At 46.1% G+C, this 20353-nt stretch overlaps 1 protein-coding gene and 1 pseudogene across 1 annotated transcript in view; both read left to right on the top strand.

Moving 5' to 3' along the window:
* Positions 1-17001, top strand: part of Gucy2c (guanylate cyclase 2C) — a 95303-nt gene extending 78302 nt beyond the window's left edge. The window contains exons 24-29 of the mRNA XM_052172929.1: positions 92-284; positions 1899-2073; positions 6761-6859; positions 8100-8194; positions 13497-13573; positions 16260-17001. Coding sequence (XP_052028889.1) covers positions 92-284; positions 1899-2073; positions 6761-6859; positions 8100-8194; positions 13497-13573; positions 16260-16434 — 814 coding nt within the window. The 3' untranslated portion in view covers positions 16435-17001. The remainder of the gene's footprint in view (positions 1-91; positions 285-1898; positions 2074-6760; positions 6860-8099; positions 8195-13496; positions 13574-16259) is intronic.
* A 2553-nt stretch (positions 17002-19554) lies between these two features.
* Positions 19555-19867, top strand: LOC127678165 (protein S100-A10-like; annotated as a pseudogene).
* Positions 19868-20353: the final 486 nt, after the last annotated feature.

The following is a 20353-nucleotide window of genomic DNA, read 5'->3' as shown; positions in this document are numbered from 1 at the left end:
TTTTCAATCCTGTTGCCAGTTGTTACAATCTAAACTGCAAGGTGAGAAAACTCTACCGAGGTTAAAGGTCGTTTCCCCCTCCCTTGTCTAGGCTGGTGGTAAAGTCACTGAAGGAGAAAGGCATTGTGGAGCCAGAGCTGTACGAAGAAGTCACAATCTACTTCAGTGACATCGTGGGCTTCACCACCATCTGCAAGTACAGCACGCCCATGGAGGTGGTGGACATGCTCAACGACATCTACAAGAGCTTTGACCAGATCGTGGATCACCACGATGTCTACAAGGTACCTGCCCCACCCCTCAGGCTGTGACAGTTGAGAGGCCCAAGGCCACCAGAGCCTGTCACAGTTGCCCCTGTCATAACTCTTGTCCTCCCCTTCTTAGCACACAACAAGAGGCTGGCTAAGAACGCTTCCTGCTCTACCTGCATTGAGTTCTAGCACCCAAGTCAGGGGGGTCAGAACTGCCCCTATCTCTAGCTCCAAAGGACCTGTCATCCTCCTCTGGTTTCCGCAGGCACTTGTGTGCACAAACCCACACACAGGCACATACAAATATGCATGTAAAAACCCATCAGCCAGCCAGGCGGTGGTGGCGCACACCTGTAATCCCAGCACTCTGGGAGGCAGAGGCAGGCAGATTTCTGAGTCCGAGGCCAGCCTTGTCTACAGAGTGAGTTCCAGGACAGCCAGGGCTCTACAGAGAAACCCTGTCTCGAAAACAAACAAAAACAAAAAACAAAAAACAAAACAAAAAACAACAACAAAAAAACCCATCAGCCAATCAGTCTTCCACATTCACTGAAGTGGTGGTTGAATCCAAGCACAAATGGAAGAGATGTAGATGAATTTTAAAAGGTCAGATATCAAAATTACCTTAAGAAATAGCCCAGAAGGAACAAATTACAGCACAGATACATTTAGGATGACGAATACAGAGGAAACAGCAGTGTTTCAGATCCCCTACGAAGCAATGGGCACCATGTAAGCTGACCGTAAATGAAGCACAGTCAGTGGAGTTATGGTTAACACTGCACAAGACCATAAAAATGCTTTATTCTTGAAGGAACCTGCAATCACTCTTGGCAAATTACTATGTTCAAAACAATAATTACTAAAGTTTATTCTGGTAATTTGGTATATTACTAAAATTATATAGGATCGGTCAGGTTATTTCATTATTTAGTTTTAATTTTCATTGTGAAATGTATGGGCATTGGTCCACCTCCTTGTCTGTGCCAGTTACATGCAGGTGCCCACGGAGACATCTGATCTCCTGAAGCTAAAGTTGCAAATGGGTGTGAGCCACCGAGTGAATGCAGGCGTGCACCATGCTCTCCTGCAAGATCAGGAGGGGTCCTCAATCACAGAGCCATGTGCCCAGCCCCGTGAACAGGATATTTGAACACTTACAGACACTTCATCTGCACAATCTAACTATAAAATACTTCTTTATGGCTAAAATCTTCCATAATTGTTTTGTCATCCAGTTAACTACTAAGAAAAGGAAGGAAGAGAGAGAAAAAAGAAAGAAAGAGGGAGAGAGAGAAAGAAAGAAAGAAAGAAAGAAAGAAAGAAAGAAAGAAAGAAAGAAAGAAAGAAAGAAAGGAAGGAAGGAAGGAAGGAAGGAAGGAAGGAAGGAAGGAAGGAAGGAAGAAAGAAAAGAAAAGAAAAGAAAGAAAGAAAGAAAGAAAGAAAGAAAGAAAGAAAGAAAGAAAGAAAGAAAGAAAGAAAGAAAGATAGACTGGAGACATTGTCAGAGGCAGGGCCCTGAACGGGGTGAACAGGTCTGTGCCCATTCTGACCTCTCACCCCTTACTCACTGTGCCTTCAGCGAGGGATTCTGTCCGATTCCGTCTCCCATGGGGCAGAGCCGCTGACGAGAACGTGTTCCCACAGGTAGAAACCATAGGAGATGCCTACGTGGTGGCCAGCGGTCTGCCAATGAGAAACGGCAACCGGCATGCGGTAGACATTTCCAAGATGGCCTTGGACATCCTCAGCTTCATAGGGACCTTTGAGTTGGAGCATCTCCCCGGCCTCCCAGTGTGGATTCGCATCGGAGTTCATTCTGGTAAGGAGCTGGGCATCCTATCAAGAGGGGCCACTCAGAGCGGAACACACAAGGCAGAGTTTCTCATGTAAAACTTATTCTTAACCTGTGTGCTAAATGTGGAGTCCATTACGCACCCTGACACCTTTAGACCCAGCCCATCAGCCCCTCAATCACACTTGAAAACACCATGGATAGTGTGTTCATTCCAGAATGGACAAACACTGACCACACAAGCAAACAACACGTTCTGGGTCACCCTTAAATCATCACGTCTGTCTCACGATTACTTTCCCATACACAGTCCCAACTCCTGTTCACGTTCCATTAAAATGTTATAATACTGGGGCTGGAGAGGTGGCTTAGTGGTCAAGAGAGTGTAGCAGCACACTTGTGGGGGACCTGAGTTTAGTTCCCCGCATCCATGATAGGCAGCTCACAACACCTGTAACTCTAGCTCCGGGAGATACGATGCGCTTCTGGATTCTTCCAGTCTCTGCACGAATATGCACCGATCCACAGACAGATGGACACACACATGTAATGAAATATACGATATTTTAAGAAGAAGAAAAAAACAGTATCTAAAAATATGTGATTCCGAGGAGAAACAACGGGTCAAACATCGCTAACATTTATACTCACTCGGCAGCAGTGCTACGGAAAGCACGTGGGTCACTTAGAAGGTCTTGGAAGTTTAACAGCCTTGTTGAAAGTCAGGAGCATCACAAGTGTGAGGACATCTGAGTCAGAGAGAGCGAGAGTGAGAGAGCACGAGTGAGAGACAGACAGACAAACAGAGACAGACAGAGCTAGCAGGAGCAGTAGTGAGAGACAGAAAGCATCTGATTGGTTAAAGCTCTATGTCTTCCTGTGTTCTGCCCCTCCGAGGGAGGAGCGTAGAGGGTGGGGGCGGGGAAGGGGGCGGGGCCTGGCCACCATCACCCTCCTGGGAAGAGGCAGAGCAAAGTTCGGAATGAAGTGTCTGTCCACTATGGTTCCTGGTCTCCTCTCTGGGTACCCAGGTGCTGCCAGGATACTACCAGAAGGGGAAATCAAGAACCAGGATCCACCATGATGTTTACCCTCCGGGCATCTACACGTCAGGCAGGAAGGAGAAGGTGGATCCCAGGACGAACCTTAGGAGTGAGGGCTGAGAGCACCAGGGGCTGGAGGAGGGAAAGCCTTCCTTGGGAATTTTAGGCCAGGCTCTTTAAGGCGCCTTTCCCATGGCAGTCATTAATGAAGGGGTTCTTTGAGACGATCCTTCCTTGTCTATCTTGTTTTATTTGGTGGCAGATGTGAATATATATACTTTATTCAGAGTGAACCAGGGATTATAAACCTCTTGCAGGAAAAAATACCCAGGAAGGGACAGTCATTGGCTGAAGGCTCAATGATATCTAGATACCTTTATTAGGATGGAGAAGAATTCCATGTGTTATGCTATGTAACTGCGTGCCCATGGTCCCCTCAGTGGGCTGTCCTGGCTATGTGGTCAAGAGCAGGTACAGAGATAGGTAGAGAGCAGCTCCACTCCTGCTGTTTTCAAATCTCTGAGATTTCCTGTCTGAGATTCCCTGGGTTTCAGCTCCTTCAGCCTTACCAGTTCTTTTGTTTGTTTGTTTGTTTGTTTGTTTGTTTTTGTTTGGATTTGGTTTTTTTCGAGACAGGGTTTCTCTGTACAGCCCTGGCTGTCCTGGAGCTCACTCTGTAGACCAGGCTGGCCTAGAACTCAGAAATCTGCCTGCCTCTGCCTCCCAGAGTGCTGGGATTACAGGCGTGTGCCACCACCGCCCGGCTTCAACCTTACCAGTTCTAATGCCTGCCTGCTGCATGGTCCCACGTGCCCTACAGTGCTAAGCTTTTAGTTTAGGTAGCAAGTTAGGATGCCATTTGTTCCGTGGAAATACAAGTAAGTGAGCAGCCTCAGGCCTCCAGTTTACCTACCAGCCTTGGACATAGAGACTTGAGAAGATAAGTTGTTGGCCATATAGAAACGAGTAGTTGGAACGGAACTCCTAACCAACCTAGGTGTCCAACAACAGAGGAACAAAAAAAAAAAAAAAAAGGCACATATACACAAGAGGCTGTTTACCAGCCATAAAGGAAGAGGAAGTTACATTGTTTGCAGGAAAATGGATACAACCAGTCATGATCACATTAACTAAGCCAATGAAGCTGGTTTTATAAGCCAAAGACCATGTTTTTTCTCATGTGGTCCCTAGATTTTTTACATACCTATGTAAAACTGTGTACATGTATATAACATGAGAGAAGGAAAAATGTCTAGGGGAACAAAGGGGACTACAGGACAGGGAAGAGGAGAGAGGGGAATCTAGGAGGGTGGGGGGACATATATGGGCAGTGAACATGCACCCGTGGGGAAACATCTTTATGTAACACAGTACCAGATACAGTGGATATATAAGGTGAAATTTTTAAATCACCCTCACTTATTCTTTGGATAACACATTATCTTGACTTTTTCACTCATTCAAACACATAAGCACATGCAAGTATGCACACAAGCACACATACATACATGTAAACACACATAAAGCACACATACACACGTCTCCTCTATTTCATCTCTCCTATGTTTTTGTTAGCATTGTTTGTTTTGTTTTGTATCTAATCCGATAATAAGAAGTTTAAGACTCCTGTAAAATCCAGTATTTTGAACTGTTTCTGGTTTATTTTAATCTTCACTGTTAGGAGGAGGAGGAGGTGCATGTCTGTGTATATGTGTGTGAAGGTACCACCGCAGGTGCCTATGGGTGCTAGAAGCAGGTGTCAGGTCCCCTGGAGCAAGAGTCACAGGCCATTATAAGCTGCCAAACGTATGGCTTAGAACCCCACCAGGTCCTGTATGAGAGCAGTAACCTGCCCCCCAATCATAGCCTCAGCACTCAGGAGGGAGAGGCTAGTGCTCCCCATAAATCCCCATGAGCTGCCCTGGCGTGCATAGTGAGTTCCGAGAAAGCCAGAGCTGCATAGTGAGACCTTGTCTCAAAAACAAGCAAAAAGGGCTGGAGACATGGCTCAGCGGTTAAGAGCACTGACTGCTCTTCCAGAGGTCCTGAGTTCAAATCCCAGCAACCACATGGTGGCTCACAACCATCTGTAATAGGATCTGATGTGTGTGAAGACAGTGACAGTGTACTCATATACATAAAATAAATAAAATTTTTAAAGGAAATCCAAAAAAGGAGGTGGGGAGGGGAAAAGCTAGTCAGAAAGCTAGTAGTTCCCTCTAGCTAGAAGTTTCTGTATTCATACAATCTTCAGTTTCTGTATTAATATTTCATTCTACCTCCAGTTGTCTCTGCAAACCCCGATGCAAAGATAACTTTTTCCAGTGGTTGCACCAACCTTTCCTGGGGAGGTGTGAACCCCATCTATAGGACACCTATCAGCAGGGCCCCAGTGAGAGAACAAACTAGAGCTCTCACTCAAGTCTGTCTGGTGAGCCAGTGAGCCATTTGCTGGGTTTACTTACAAGAGTCTGAGTGACCTCAAATAACTCAAAGGTCCCAAGGATGGTGATTGTCTTAGGGTTTCTGTTCCTGTACAAACATCATGACCAAGAAGCAAGTAGGAGAAGAAAGGGTTTATTCAGCTTACACTTCCACACTGCTGTTCATTTCCAAAGGAAGTCAGGACTGGAACTCAAGCAGGTCAGGAAGCAGGAGCTGATGCAGAGGCCAAGGTGAGATGTTATTCACTGGCTTGCTTCCCCTGGCTTGCTCAGCTTGCTTTCTTATAGAACCCAGGACCACCAGCCCAGGGATGGTACCACCCATAAGGGGCCCTCCCCTCTTGATCACTAATTGAGAAAATGCCCCACAGCTGAATCCCATGGAGGCATTTCCTTACCTGAAGCTCCTTTCTCTATGATAGCTCCAGCCTGGGTCAAATTGCAACAACAAAACCAGCCAGTGAGGTGTTCCTGCTTCAGTTGGTCTCATATATACTAGAGCATCTCCCTAGAAATGTTCACACACAACTGGGGCAGAGTCACAGCAGGACGCAGGAGGGAGCCGGGGACTGGGATCTCAGATGAGGGTCTGAGGATCCTCCTGGGAAACAGCAGCAGCGGGTCTGATCAAGATGATGCCTGGTTATGCCTAAGGAACAAATGTCCACAGCATCCACCCATGGCGTTATTGTGCACACTCTTGTCTTGGCTTCTGTTCTGCATGTTAAAACATCCTTGTGCCACAGACCAATCCAGTAGCATTGTCAGAGCCATGATGCTTATGGAAGCCTCAGCCAAGTACTTTTTTCTGAGTGTTCCATTATAGGCCACCAATCCTAGAAATAGGACCATAAAATCAACCCAAGCAAGCATGGGCAATTGTGTCTTTGATCTATGGTTCCTTCTTGCAATCCAGAGTTCAGGATTGTGTGTTTTGATGCAGCAGACAAGCTAGGGGGTCTCCTGAGCCCTTCTGGAGAGCCCTTGATTTTCACTCATTGGTATTTTGTGACCTGGACCTCTGAACGCCTTCTTGTTCAGTAAAAATATGTGTTCCTTGCTATAACAAAAACCCAGAGTTTGTAGTCATTCATTAAAGGAATCACATCCCGTGTGCAGCCAAGTCTCCGTGCCGTGAAGCATTCAGCCCTGTGCCTATGAGAAAGGCTCATCTGTCCCAGCTCCATTCTTCAATGTGCAATGATACCTCCTCTTCCTTCCTTCCAGGGCCCTGTGCTGCTGGCGTTGTGGGGATCAAGATGCCTCGTTATTGCCTGTTTGGGGACACCGTCAACACCGCCTCTAGGATGGAATCCACCGGCCTCCGTAAGAAGGGGTATTTCTGTTTTCTTTAGGGAATAGAGATTCTGTCTTCCAGCAGATGTACGTGTAGAACTTGCTGCATAGTGCCAAGACACAGTGTCAGAGAGAGGCAGAGGAACCCCTCACATGGGCTAGACTTGAGCCTGTGTTAACATGGCCATGTTTAATTTTGTTGTGTGTAGTGCTGATTGTTTCAATCTTTTTCCTTCAGTTTTAGACTGTTTCTGTGTTTCTGGTGCAATGAAATCAGACACATTCTAGATGGAATAGTCATGAACATTAGCATATAGCTATGTAAGCTGTGTTATCCAGTGGCATCCAGTGGGAAGATATGGACCAGACACCTGACTCAAATTCATCTTTCCTGTTTACTTGGGTTTTCTAGAAGCTGATTTTAGGAGAGAAAGTATCTAGGAATTTGTTAATGCCCAAGGTTTCAGGCTTTTCTTCAGATTGGATCAGTCTTAAGACATTTTGCAAAGGCATGGGCCCAGAAAAATTGAGGCACCGTGTACTGCATGCAGTAGACGATCAATTAATATTGGTGATAGTGATAACAATAATAAAAATATGTAGGTGAAGTTTAAAAAGCCAACAAGACACAGGACCCACAGTGAGATTTTGGTAGTTAGACTGACATGATCTAAGAATTATGTACCACAAAGTTGAAGTGTCATGGAAAGAATAGTGTGACTCAAGCAGAACTAGATTAAAATCACATCATCTGCATATGCTGGGGGAAGTCACTCCAGCAATACCTCGGAAAGGTGCATACGTAAGCCAAAGATGAGACACTGACCTCGCTGGGAGGGTCTCTGGACAGGACTGGGCCAGTGCAGTATTAAGCACTAGACAGACCTCCAGTCCATAGTGGGTGTCCACTGTCGCAGCTTGTGGTGTGACTGTTGAGCATCCAGCAATGAGACATTAGGTAGGAGTCCCTGGTCAACTGTTCTTCAGGAGTTTATGGTGCTGGGGAAGAGGAAAGCTTGAGAAACTCAGAGCCCAAGTCTTTACCTTGCCCATAGCTCCTTAGCCTCGTCTTCCCTCCTGGGCAGTGTTTTCTCACCCACTGACACTGCCTTTCAAGATCCATTCACTAAAGCAGCTGTGTGCATTTCCCCACAATGGGCAATAGCCGTTGCCTAGGGTGCTGCTGGCGTCTTGAATCATAGAGAAACAAGAGCGGCCGTGTCATATGTCAGCGTGAGGGGACTTTCATGGATCTGGTTTGTGTTTCCAGCCTTGAGGATTCACATGAGCAGCTCCACCATAGCCATCCTGAAGAGAACGGATTGTCAGTTCCTATATGAAGTGAGGGGAGAGACGTACTTAAAGGTAGGGACGCCGTGGACACTCGTGGGCAAACACTCAAGCACGCGCGCGTGTAGCAGAATTTTCCCTGTCCTGTCACATTAATTACTAATACAAGAAGCCTGTGACTGGACAGGGAAAAGGGAGGCGGGGGAAGAGTTGCAGAGATGGGGACGGGGGAGACAGGTGGAAGGGAGGGAGGAAGATGGAGCAGGAAGAACGTGATCCAGATTCCACGTGGCTTTAATAGCCACAGGTAGCTATGAATGGAGTAAGAGGATAGAATATTGGGATAGCTTGTCTAATCCAGGTGGGCAGCTTGCATCATTATCAATTGGTTCTGAAATCATTGTGTGGGCATCTTGTGAACTGAGAAGTTATTGATATAGAAATCTGACTGATTGATTATAAGCTTCTAGAAGTTGGATTTACTGGATTAAGGGGATTTGTGACCAGTAGCCACAGGGAGTAGATGACTGAGAAGGAACTAACACTCTGAGACAAGTGAACCGGAGCTGGGAAGACTTTGGTCGATGCTGGGCTAGCCTAGAGGCAGAGGCCTCGAAACTGCCACCTGGGCAGATGTAGCATGGAAATTTGTCAATTTTTTTTTTAATATTTCCCACATTTGGGCCACATGAAACCCTCCACCAAGAAAGTCAGAAAAGATGAAGCCGAAGAATTCTTTTCTGCCCCACCTCACCCCCAGCCGTGACCTCCATGGGCCGTAAAGACAGAACCTCTGCCCCTGTGAACTCAAAGGCAAAGCATTGCTACCAGGCTGGAGAGGTGGCTCAGAGGTTAAAAGCACTTGCTGCTCTTGCGGAGGACCCAGGTTCAGTTCCCAGCACTCACACACTGGGTCACAGCCATCTGTAACTCCAGTTATAAGGGATCTGACACACTCTCTTGGTCTCCATGAGCACTGCATACACACAGTGAAAATATATACATGCAGGCAAAACACTCATACAAATAAAGTAAAATAAATAAATCTAAAAATAATTTTTAAAATATAACAATACCGGAATACTACTACCGTTTCCTCCACATACATGCACCACCTGTCCACATACACACACCACCTGTCCCCTCCACATACACACATCACCTGTCCACATACACATATCACCTGTCCATATACATGCACCACCTGTCCACATACATGCACTGCCACAGACGGTCCCAGGGGGAGGAGGGATTCAGACCAAGGGGGGGCTTTGGATTTCAGGAAAAGGCACAGGTTCTGCGAGATGACAGACAGAAACAACCACAGAGGCCGCTTGAATCTGAATGTATTTAGGAGCTCTAAAGTAAGGATTTTTATACATGGAGTTGGTATTACCATTTCAAAAGATGTAGCCAGTGAGGCAGGCACAATTATCATAACCATTTGGCACAAGGAAATGCAAAATCAATCAAGTACAATGTTTCTCATGTAACAGATTTAGAGGATCAATTTACAGATACCATCAATCTTCCTGATTAGAATACAGAGTGACTTGTAGTTAACAGCAAACCTTTAAAAAGAGTTTGAAGTTTCTTATACCCCCTGGGTCTTAATGAGTTTCCGTGAGAAATCCTTATCTAACATTTAGCTTTTACCTTGTAAAAACTTCTTTACTTAATCAATGCTATTTGTACCACAGTGTCAGAGCCACCCTCATCTACATAGCACAGCCATATAAATTTGCATGTTGCTGGGGGGCGTAATTATGTAAATGACTATGAGGCAAAGTGTTGTAGTTCTTAAAAAAGAGTTTGCAGTCAGTGAATCCACTTCAAAGAACGAATTATCAGCCCAGGCTCTTAGGATCACCTTGTGAAAGAGGAAAAGAGGAAATTTAGAGTAAACTGATTTTGAGAACTAAGGCTCAGAATTATCCTCCAACTGGGGAGTTCCACAGCCGATCCCAGGAGTCTTCCTCTGTAGAACCTTTTTGTCACACAGAATCTACTGGGGTTGGTGTGGCAATGCACCACCTGTCCACATAAACATACCACCTGTCCACATACATGCACCACCTGTCCACATATACGCACCACCTGTCCACATACATGCACCACCTGTCCACATATACGCACCACCTATCCACATACACGCACCACCTATCCACATACATGCACCACCTGTCCACATAAACATACCACCTGTCCACATACATGTACCACCTGTCCACATACACATACCACCTGTCCATATACATGCACCACCTGTCCACATACACACACCACCTGTCCACATACACACACTACCTGTGCACATACATGCACCACCTGTCCCCTCCACATACACACACCACCTGTCCACATACATGTACCACCTACCCACATACACACACCACCTGTCCACATACATGCACCACCTGTCCACATACACGTACCACCTGTCCACATACACACACCACCTGTCCACATACATGTACCACCTGTCCACATACATGCACCACCTGTCCACATACACACACCACCTGTCCACATACACACATCACCTGTCCACATACACACACTACCTGTCATGGACTATCTGTCCCCTCCACATACATGCACCACCTGTCCATATACATGTACCACCTGTCCCCTCCACATACATGCATCACCTACCCACATACATGCACCACCTGTCCCCTCCACATTACATGCACCACCTGTCCACATATATGTACCATCTGTCCACATACATGCACTACCTGTCCCCAGTTCCTCCTCCCAACACAAGAGCTCTTACTGGTCAGGATTCACTGAAATCTAAACACCTGTCTGCTCACTTTTGAATATAGCTTTCTCCACAGTTGCTTTTATCTTTCTGAAGCTCTGGACCAGTGGGTACCAAGACATAGCCCTCATACTCCTCACCCCTAAGTACTTGTTAAACTGCAGGCGTCTACACACCCCGCCTGGCCTCCTGAGTCTCTAAGGGAACAACTAGGCACCTGTATTCTGTGACGTATGCTGTGACACATAGGTGTCTGAGGATCATGGCTATAGGTTTTCCATGCTATGTCTTTCTTTTTGGCTCTTGTGTGTGTGTGTTCAGTGCATGTACATATATGAGTGCACACTTGCATGCCTGTGCACTTGCAGTGTAGAGGCCGGAAGTGACTATCAGGATTCTCCTTTACTCTTCAAAGCAGAGTCTCTCACTCAAATCTGGATCTGGAGCTGAGGGATCCGGCTAGGCTGGCTGTCCAGACTGGGGCTTCCCTGTCTCTGCCTTCTGAGGCTGGGGTTACGGGGAGGGTGGACATCCACCTGTGTGATAAGCACTTTAACTTCTGACCATGGCCCCCACGTGCTTCTCACACTTAAGCCAGCTGCCCTGTGAAGCCACCAGCTGACCCAGCCATCCTTCAGGTGGATTTGAAAATTATCACAATTTTTGCACAATTGATCTAAAGCCAGCAACTAACCATATATGCGTTTTCATCTCCAGGAGCTACACATTCTAGGCATATACGTTGTAGCTGCAACTTGGGAATTATCTCCTTTTAAGTAAAACTGTAATAACATTCAGTTTTTGAGTCTTCCAGAAATAATTTTACTAAACCAAGATCATTCCCCTAAAATGCTGCTTGTAGTCTTATAAAAATGTAGATACACAAATGCTCATTTAATCAATATGCATCTGATCTCCCCAGAATAATCCTTAGCAAAAGTAATATAACTCCTAAGTTTCCATTTGTTGCATAACCCCACCCACCCACCATGAGCCAAGTAAATTTCACTTCCGGGAGCCTATTATGTCACGTGTATTCATAATTACACACCAGCATAATGAAGCTGTGGCAACAATTTTGTCTCAAAACTGCTGTGAAAGATTAAAAGAAAACACAGGCTGGAGAGAAATGGTCCTCACTGCCCCATCTGAGCACCTGAGTGTGATCCACATGGGAGGAGACGACCAACTCCTGATGGCTGTCCTCTGTCCAGCACGTGTGTGTTGTCTTAATCACACACACACACACACACACACACACACATACACACACACATACACACACATACTAATTATAACAAAGAAAACATGTGCATATATTTGTTGATAGAACTGTGAGTGGATTTCTTCCTTTCTTAAAATTTACTTACTCATTTGTATATGTATGTGTGTGTGGTATGTGTGTATTATGTGTATATGCATGTTGAATATGTTCATGTGTGTATGTGTGTGTTGAGTATGTTCATGTGTGTATGTTGAGTACCATGTGTATATGTGTGTGTTGAGCGTGTTCATGTGGGTATGTGTGTGTTGAGTATGTTCATGTGTATATGTATGTGTTGAGTATGTTCATGTGTGTATGTGTGTGTTGTATATGTTCATGTATGTGTGTTGAATATATTCATGTGTGTATGTGTGTGTTTATGTTGAGTATGTTCATGTGTGTGTTGAGTAATTTCATGTATATATATATATATATATATATATATACACATATATTGTTGAGTATGTTCATGTGTCTATGGGTATGTTGAGTGTTTTCATGTGTGCATGTATATGTTGAGTATGTTCGTGTGTGTGTGTGTGTGTGTGTGTGTGTGTGTGTGTGATGCATAAAAACCAGATGTCAACACTGGCTATCTTCTTCAATTCCTTTAAACTTTTAAGTTCCTATACACTCTGTACTTTAAGTTTTAAATTTTATTTAGTGGGGGGGGCATGCTCACTAGAGAACACCTTTGTGGAGTCTGCTGTCTGTCTTCCCACCTCTGTGTGTGTCCAGGGAGCAAACTCAGGCTGCCAGGCTTTTGTGGCTCTAACCCATGAGCTGTCTTGCCGTCCTCATCATTCTGCTGCACCTGCTGTGTCCTGGGGTACTGGTGATGTGAGCTCAGGCCCCTATACTCTCACAGAGAGCCCTTTCCAACTGAGCTACCTCCTCAAACTCGATTTTCTTCCTTTATAAGGTAGGGCTCTTAAAATGTTGCTACTCTGTAATCTGAATTACCTTCTGGGAAAGCAAGCAAGCTCTATCTTGAAAACAGCCAGTCTGGAGGAACATGGTGGCTCATGCCTGAAATCCTGGTACTCAGTGTCTGAGCCGGGAGAACGGCTGTGAGTTTGTGACAAACTGGGTAACATGATGAGCTCCAGACCTGCCTGCACCTTAGCATGGGACCTTGCCTCAAAATTAACTAATTGATTAACTAATTATTAATTAATTTTTAGAAAACAAAAGAGAGGATTAAAAAAAGTAAAAAAGCCAGTCTGGTGGGAGACTTCTTAAAATTTTTCTAAATTTCACAGGCAGATACGTGTGTTTAAATAGACACTGATGAGCAATGTGGGGGTTGGGTGCCTTCATGAGACCTTCTACTTTTGTATCTCTAGGGAAGAGGGACAGAGACCACATACTGGCTGACTGGGATGAAGGACCAAGAGTACAACCTGCCAACCCCGCCGACTGTGTAAGCCTCGGGTGGCAGGGAGGGAGAGGGGCCGGAAGATCTCGGTCTCCTTGGCACTCACACTTCTTAGAGGTGCTCAACATGGCAAGTGTCTCGGAGAGGCAATGATGTGGGGGCTGGGCTGAGAACCAAACTCGAGAAAGTCTAGAACGTTCCTTGCTCCCGCTGCCAAGCTGGAGTGTCCGGGATGCCCGCATTGTCCTAAGACTCAGCGACACAGCAAGCACGGCCTCTGCTGCTCTGGAGCACTGGTGCTTGGTCATAGGTCAGCCGTGTGTTCTCGGTGAAGTCACACCTCCGTGCTCATGTCCCGCTGTCCCGGGGAGGCTCCCCACCCCAGCCCCCACCCACCCAGCCCCCAGCCGAGAGGAAGGGGAATGCTCTGGGACTGGAGGAGATTTCGTTCTTACTTCGTAGATTAGGGCTTTATTTTGCTTTACTGGCTCCTTCTCTTTCTGCCCTCCTATGGATGATTTTTTAGTTGACCCAATTATGTAGTTGCAAGATAACAGGCTGATAGGTTAAATAGAGTATATACATACATGAATATATGCACGCGCGCGCACAGACACACACACACACACATACATACACACACACAGAAGGATACAGGCATAGCACAGACTGGCCTCCACCCCCTGCCTTGGCCAGTGTCCCAAATGCTGGCTTTATAAAGCTATAAACCAGCATCTTCACCTCGTTATATTTTAAACAGCTTATATCCACTAAAATATACTTGATTTGCCAGGTGTGGTGGCACATACTTTTGATCCCAGCACTCAGGCAAGTACATCTGTGTGAGTTTGAGGCCAGTCTAAGCTGCATAGACACTGTCCCCAAAACAAAGGTGGGGGAGGGGCTGCAGAGATAGCTCAGTGATGAGAGGACCTGAGCTCAGTTCCCATCCCACTGATTCTGTAACCCTAGTCCCAAGGGATATGATGACCTCTTCTTCTGGTCTCTGTGGTTATTGCATGCATATTACACACACACACATACACACACACTCAGACACACACTCACACACATATGCACACTCATGCACACTCACACACACACACACACATGCACACACACGCACACATTCACATACTACCTCCATCCACACATAATAAAAATAAAATAAATCTTGGGGCTGGAAAGGGCTCAGCAGTTAAGAATGCTTGCTGTTCCTCCAGAGGACTTAAGTCTGTTTCCCAGCACCCACATCAGGTTATACTTATCTGCAATTCCAGGTCCAAGGGATCTGCTATTTTCTTTCTGGTTTCCACAGGCACCCACCCACATTTTCTATACATGCACATATACACAGAAATACACAGAACTAAAAACAATTAAAATGCCTCTTCTACCCATCTTCCTAGAATGCCCCATCACCTCGCACTTACTGAAAAGCTGGTTAAATCCTGCTCGTGGGGCTGGAGAGGTGGCTCAGCGGTTAAGAGCACTGGCTGCTTTTCCAAAGGTCCTGAGTTCAAATCCCAGCAACCACATGGTGGCTCACAACCATCCATAATGAGATCTGACGCCCTCTTCTGGGGTGTCTGAAAACAGCTACAGTGTATAATAAATAAATAAATCTTAAATCCTGCTCATGAAGCATGGGAAAGTCGGGGCTGTGATCCTGGCTTGCTCAGGACGACAAGAGGCAGCTTGGAGCTCACTTCATGCTTTGTTCTTACAAGGACAGGGCTTGGAGCTAGAGAGATGGCCCCAAGGTTAAGAGCATCAGCCGCTCTTCTATAAGACTTGAGTCCAATGGACCCAGGTTTGATTCCCAGGATGCACAGGGCAGCTAGCCACCATCTGTAACTCCAGTTCCAGGGGATCTGACCCTCTTCTAGCCACCTGGACACCAGGTACACATTGGTGCAAGACACACTTGCAGGCAAAGTACACATACATGATAAACAAGTAAACAACAACAAGAATAGAAGATGTTGGAAGCAAAGATGCTCTCAGCACTCCTGCCTGTCTGCTGAGGAGAGGACAGCTCCTGCCTTGCCTAAAACTGTGGTTGTTGGTCTTAAAGTCTGCATTCTCCCTGCAGTGGGAGGAAAAATTCACACCCACCTAGCAGGTTTCAGCCTGAAGGTGACTCAGGTTGTCTCACTCCATTAGCAAGCCTCCCGGCCTGACACAGGGCTGTTGCAATGGCTATTGCTGGAGAAGAGACTCTGTCAGGCAGACAGAAGGCAGACTATCAGAGTGGCTGAGTCGACCCGGGAAGCCTGGCTCCAAACCAGGATGGGCCAGATCTGTTCTCAACTTTGGAAACCTCCTACCATCCTGAGCCCTCTCCAAGCAATGTTCACATGCATGGCCATGTGGGGAACTGGTGTGTTTTCAGGGCTGTGTGGAAGAGTCCTGATCTCCTCTTGCTTGGCCTCAGTGGCTCTTCTGCCATACTCCCCCTTCCCCCTTCTAGCAATCTGCTTCGTTTTGAAAGAGAAAGATCCATTTCCTGTGTGCGATGTATTTTGCTTTTTGTACACAAACACACGGCACGGGAAGAGAGTTCTTTGGTGTTGTCAAAGGCAATGGTGGTGGTGTACTCCCTGCATTTCCTGTGTGTACCACAGGCTAGGCATCCCCTGGGCAGAAGTGGGATTAAAGCTGGAGGGCTAAGACCCGTTCCTCGAGGATTGCTGACTAGTTCCCTTTTTCTTTCCTACCCTCTTTCCAGGGAGAACCAACAGCGTCTGCAAACTGAGTTCTCAGACATGATCATTAACGCCTTACAGAAAAGACAGGCCTCGGGCAAGAAGAGCCGGAGGCCCACTCGGGTGGCCAGCTACAAGAAAGGCTTTTTGGAATACATGCAGCTGAACAACTCAGACCATGACAGCACCTATTTTTAGACGAGTGAGGTCTGAGAACTGACAATAGCAACCTCCAATATCCTGAATCTGCATTTTCCAGAGACCTCAACAACGTTAGCCTCAGTGCCCTGCCTGGAACGTAGAAGCAGCCCCTCAAGTCACGTGGGTGTTCTGGTTTGGGTTTTGCTTTGGTTTGGCTGATTGGCCTTGTTTTTATTGAGACAGAGTCTCATGTACCGTACACTGGCCTCAAACTCAGTCTGTCAGAGCGGATGACCTTGGACTTCTAAGATCGTCCATGTGTGTTCCTGGCATGTGATGACCCTGTACTTCAGAGCCATGTCCCTCACTTCTCCGTGGAGCACCAACCTGATTCAAGGAGGGAGGAGGGAGCTGTGCTATACAGAACTTGGGGATTCGTTCTAATTTCATTTCCGGTTTGGTTTTGTTTACTGGCTCCTTCCTTCCATACACATGAGGGAATTTTTTTTTTATATTGTCTGGATTGTATGTTAAGTAGCTTATCTCCAAAAAAGTGTGTTTGACTAGTGATTTTTGCAGAAACCATGCTAGACATTAGGTAAAAATAAAAGTATTTAGAGTCTGGGTTGTGTTTCTTCTGCTCACTCCTCTTCCTGGGGCCGCCAGTCCTCAGCTCCTACTGACTTTTGAAAGACTAAGTGTCCCACGGAGGAATGAGGCAAGGCTAACACCGCTCTTCAGGGGCAAGGTCCTTGGAGGCCGGTGGCATCATCTGTGCAGAGGGAGGATATTGATGTAAAACTGTGGTTCTTTCTGCCTTGCATGCCCACTTAGCAAAGTGGATGTGCAACAGCCTGTCATGGCAGGGACCTAAGAAGGGGCCAGGCACAGGTTCAATTCCTACGTGGCTCTGCTCTATCTAGGAAGTCCCCAGTGTCCCCAAGTACTTGCAGTTTCTAACAGTGTAGCCCCCTTCCTTCAGTGACACATAGCTCTCCCTGTATAAGTTACAGTTTATACATACGTACATACCACATGCACCCTCTCTCTCTTTCCATATATATATATGTATATGTATACACACATATATGTATATATTCTCTCAATATATATGTGTGTGTATATATATTCTATAATATATACACACCTGTATATATACTGTAATTTTAATATGTGTACACATACTCTCTGTGTTAGCTAATTTTTATTGCTGTGATAAAATACCACAACTAAGGCAACTTATGAAAGAGTTTATTTTAGCTTATGAAGAGAGTCACACCACAGTGGCAGGGTCATGTGACTGCAGGCATGACAGCAAGAGCAGGATGGCGAGAGATCATCTATCAGCATTCAGGAAACAGAGCAAAAGACCTGGAAATGAGGGAGGCGATAAACAGCCCTTTCCCAGCAAGGAAAGGTTATGGAAGCTTCCATAACCTTCGCAGACAGTGCCACCAACTGAGGACAAAGCCTCTGCACTGGCTGGGCTTGTGTGAAACTTGACACAGGCTGGAGTTATCACAGAGAAAGGAGTCTCCCTTGAGAAAATGCCCCCATGAGATCCAGCTGTAAGGCATTTTCTCAATTAGTGATCAAGGGTGGGAGGGCCCATTGTGGGTGGTGCCATCTCTGGACTGGTATTCTTGGGTTCTATAAGAGAGCAGGCTGAGCAAGCCAGGGAAAGCAAGCCAGTAAGTAACATCCCTCCATGGCCTCTGTATCAACTCCTGCTTCCTGACCTGCTTGAATTCCAGTCCTGACTTCCTTTGGTGATGAACAGCAATGTGGAACTGTAAGCTGAATAAACCCTTTCCTCCCCAGCATGCTTCTTGGTCATGATGTTTTCTACAGGAATAGAAACCCTGATTACAACAGTGGTTTTTAAAAATATTCTTATTTATTTGTTTGTTTGTTTATTTATTTATTATATGTAAGTGCACTGTAGCTGTCTTCAAACGCACCAGAAGAGGCGTCAGATCTCTTTATAGATGGTTGTAAGTCACCATGTGGTTGCTGGGATTTGAACTCAGGACCTTCAGAAGAGCAGCCAGTGCTCTTACCCGCTGAGCCATCTCTCCAGCCTTTACAAGAGTGTTCAAATATTTAAACCTATTGCATAAACCTATTTTCAAACCACCACACTCACCATATAAATTTTTATATCTGGCGTGCATGAAACCAAGTTGGAACCATTAATTGGGCATTTTCATAGTAATTCTAAAAATGGTGTATATATAAAGCATTGTTAAAAGTACTCCATAGTTGCACGTCACTAATCAATACTAATTATTGCAAAGCACTGCTCAGTTGCACATGCACAGTTGACATGCGTATGATAAAAATCAGGGACATTACAGGAAGGGTCATGGGCAGTAAGAAAAATGAGCAATGCATGACCTAACCTATGACCCAAACTTTGCCCTTTAGTAACCAGCTCCATCTCTCGAACCCCATAAAAATGAGGCCCACACGGTACCTGGGACCCTCGAGGGCTGTCACTCATGGGGGTCGCTGTCTATCTGGACAGTGTCTCCCTCTACAACCTGAACCACGCCTTTGCTCCAAATAAAGCCGCCTTGCTCTTCTGCAGTGCTGCTTACGTAAGCCCAGCCCCGCCCCGCCCCGCCACTGACAGCAAAGCAGCTTGAAAATACGCTGCCGAGCTCCAGCCGTTTTGCCGTTTTCTGTTTCTTTTTTAAAGATTCGTTTATTTATTTTAAGTGATGTGAAGATGTGTGTCTGTGTGTAGATCTGTGAATGTCTTAGTGTGGGTCACCAAGGAGTCCAGAAGAAGCCATCACATCCTCTGGAGCAGGATTTACAGGAAGTTGTAAGTTGCCAGCCTTACTGGCAACTTACAACTGGGAACCTAAAAGTCTTCTTTGAGGGCAGAGTGCTGGCTAATTTCGTGTCACCTTGACAAGGTAACGCCATTTTGGAAATGGAAAGTGCAGTTGTGAAGATACCCACATCGGATTGGCCTGTGAGCAAATGGAGAACACGTTCTTAATTAGTGATTGAGGTGGGAGGGCCCAGTGCATTGTGGGTGATGCTATAAGACCCCTGGGCTGGTGGTCATGGGCACTATAAGAAATCAAATTGAGGGTGCTGGCGTCATCACTGCGTGCCCAGATCTTCCGAGGACTGCTGCACCCAGATTTCACCAGATTCTTTAAAATGCCACCCCCAATGGAGCACGCCATGGAATCCAGGGCACTTTATATTTCATAGATTGTCGGAGAACAAAGGAGGACCTGAGAGTGTGCTCGTGGAAAGGGAGATCGATGGGGTTCTAGAAAACCAAAAGGACTTTCTAGCTGTGGACAAGCTAGTGAAGGTCCTGGACCAGTGCCGAGATGGCAAAGTGGGCTTCCAGAGCTTTCTATCACGATCGGCAGGGCTCATCATTGCATGCAGTGACTATTTTATAGTACACCTGGAGCAGAAGGGCAAGAAGTGGGCCACTGGAGCCCTGGTCCCCCCACCCTGATGCGCGGTCTCCCACGGGGTCACTTGAGGATTCTTCTGCCCCACTCCTTGCGAGCAGATCAGGACACTCAGGAAATGTGCAAATGACACCCAATTCCAATTCGACAAACAGAGAAAAGTTAATCTGACGGCGGTAGAGAGGCTTTTGAGTGTTATACTGTCTGTATCCACTGCCCTCAAATTAAAAAAAAAAGTCCTTTTTTTTAAATAAAGGAGAGAGAGAGAGAGAGAGAGAGAGAGAGAGAGAGAGCGCAGGCCAGTACACAGCAAACCTCTGTCTCTGTGTTCTCTTCTCCATATGTGAGACACTCCTGAAAAAAAAGAAAACAACAACATAGAGGTTCCTCCCCCCAGCATAGCTGGAACCATTTGTCCCATGCCCACCAGCTATTTCATATCACTGTGTAATATGCTGCCAGTCAGTGACACAGAGAAATAACTTGACTCAGAGCAGGGTCATGCTGACCACACACCCTGTTGTGTTCTG

This window comes from Apodemus sylvaticus, chromosome 2, assembly GCF_947179515.1.
Source record: "Apodemus sylvaticus chromosome 2, mApoSyl1.1, whole genome shotgun sequence".
NCBI classification, from domain to species: Eukaryota; Metazoa; Chordata; class Mammalia; order Rodentia; family Muridae; genus Apodemus; species Apodemus sylvaticus.
The sequence above is the reverse complement of the archived record's forward strand: the minus strand, read 5'-3'. Positions and strand labels throughout refer to the sequence as shown.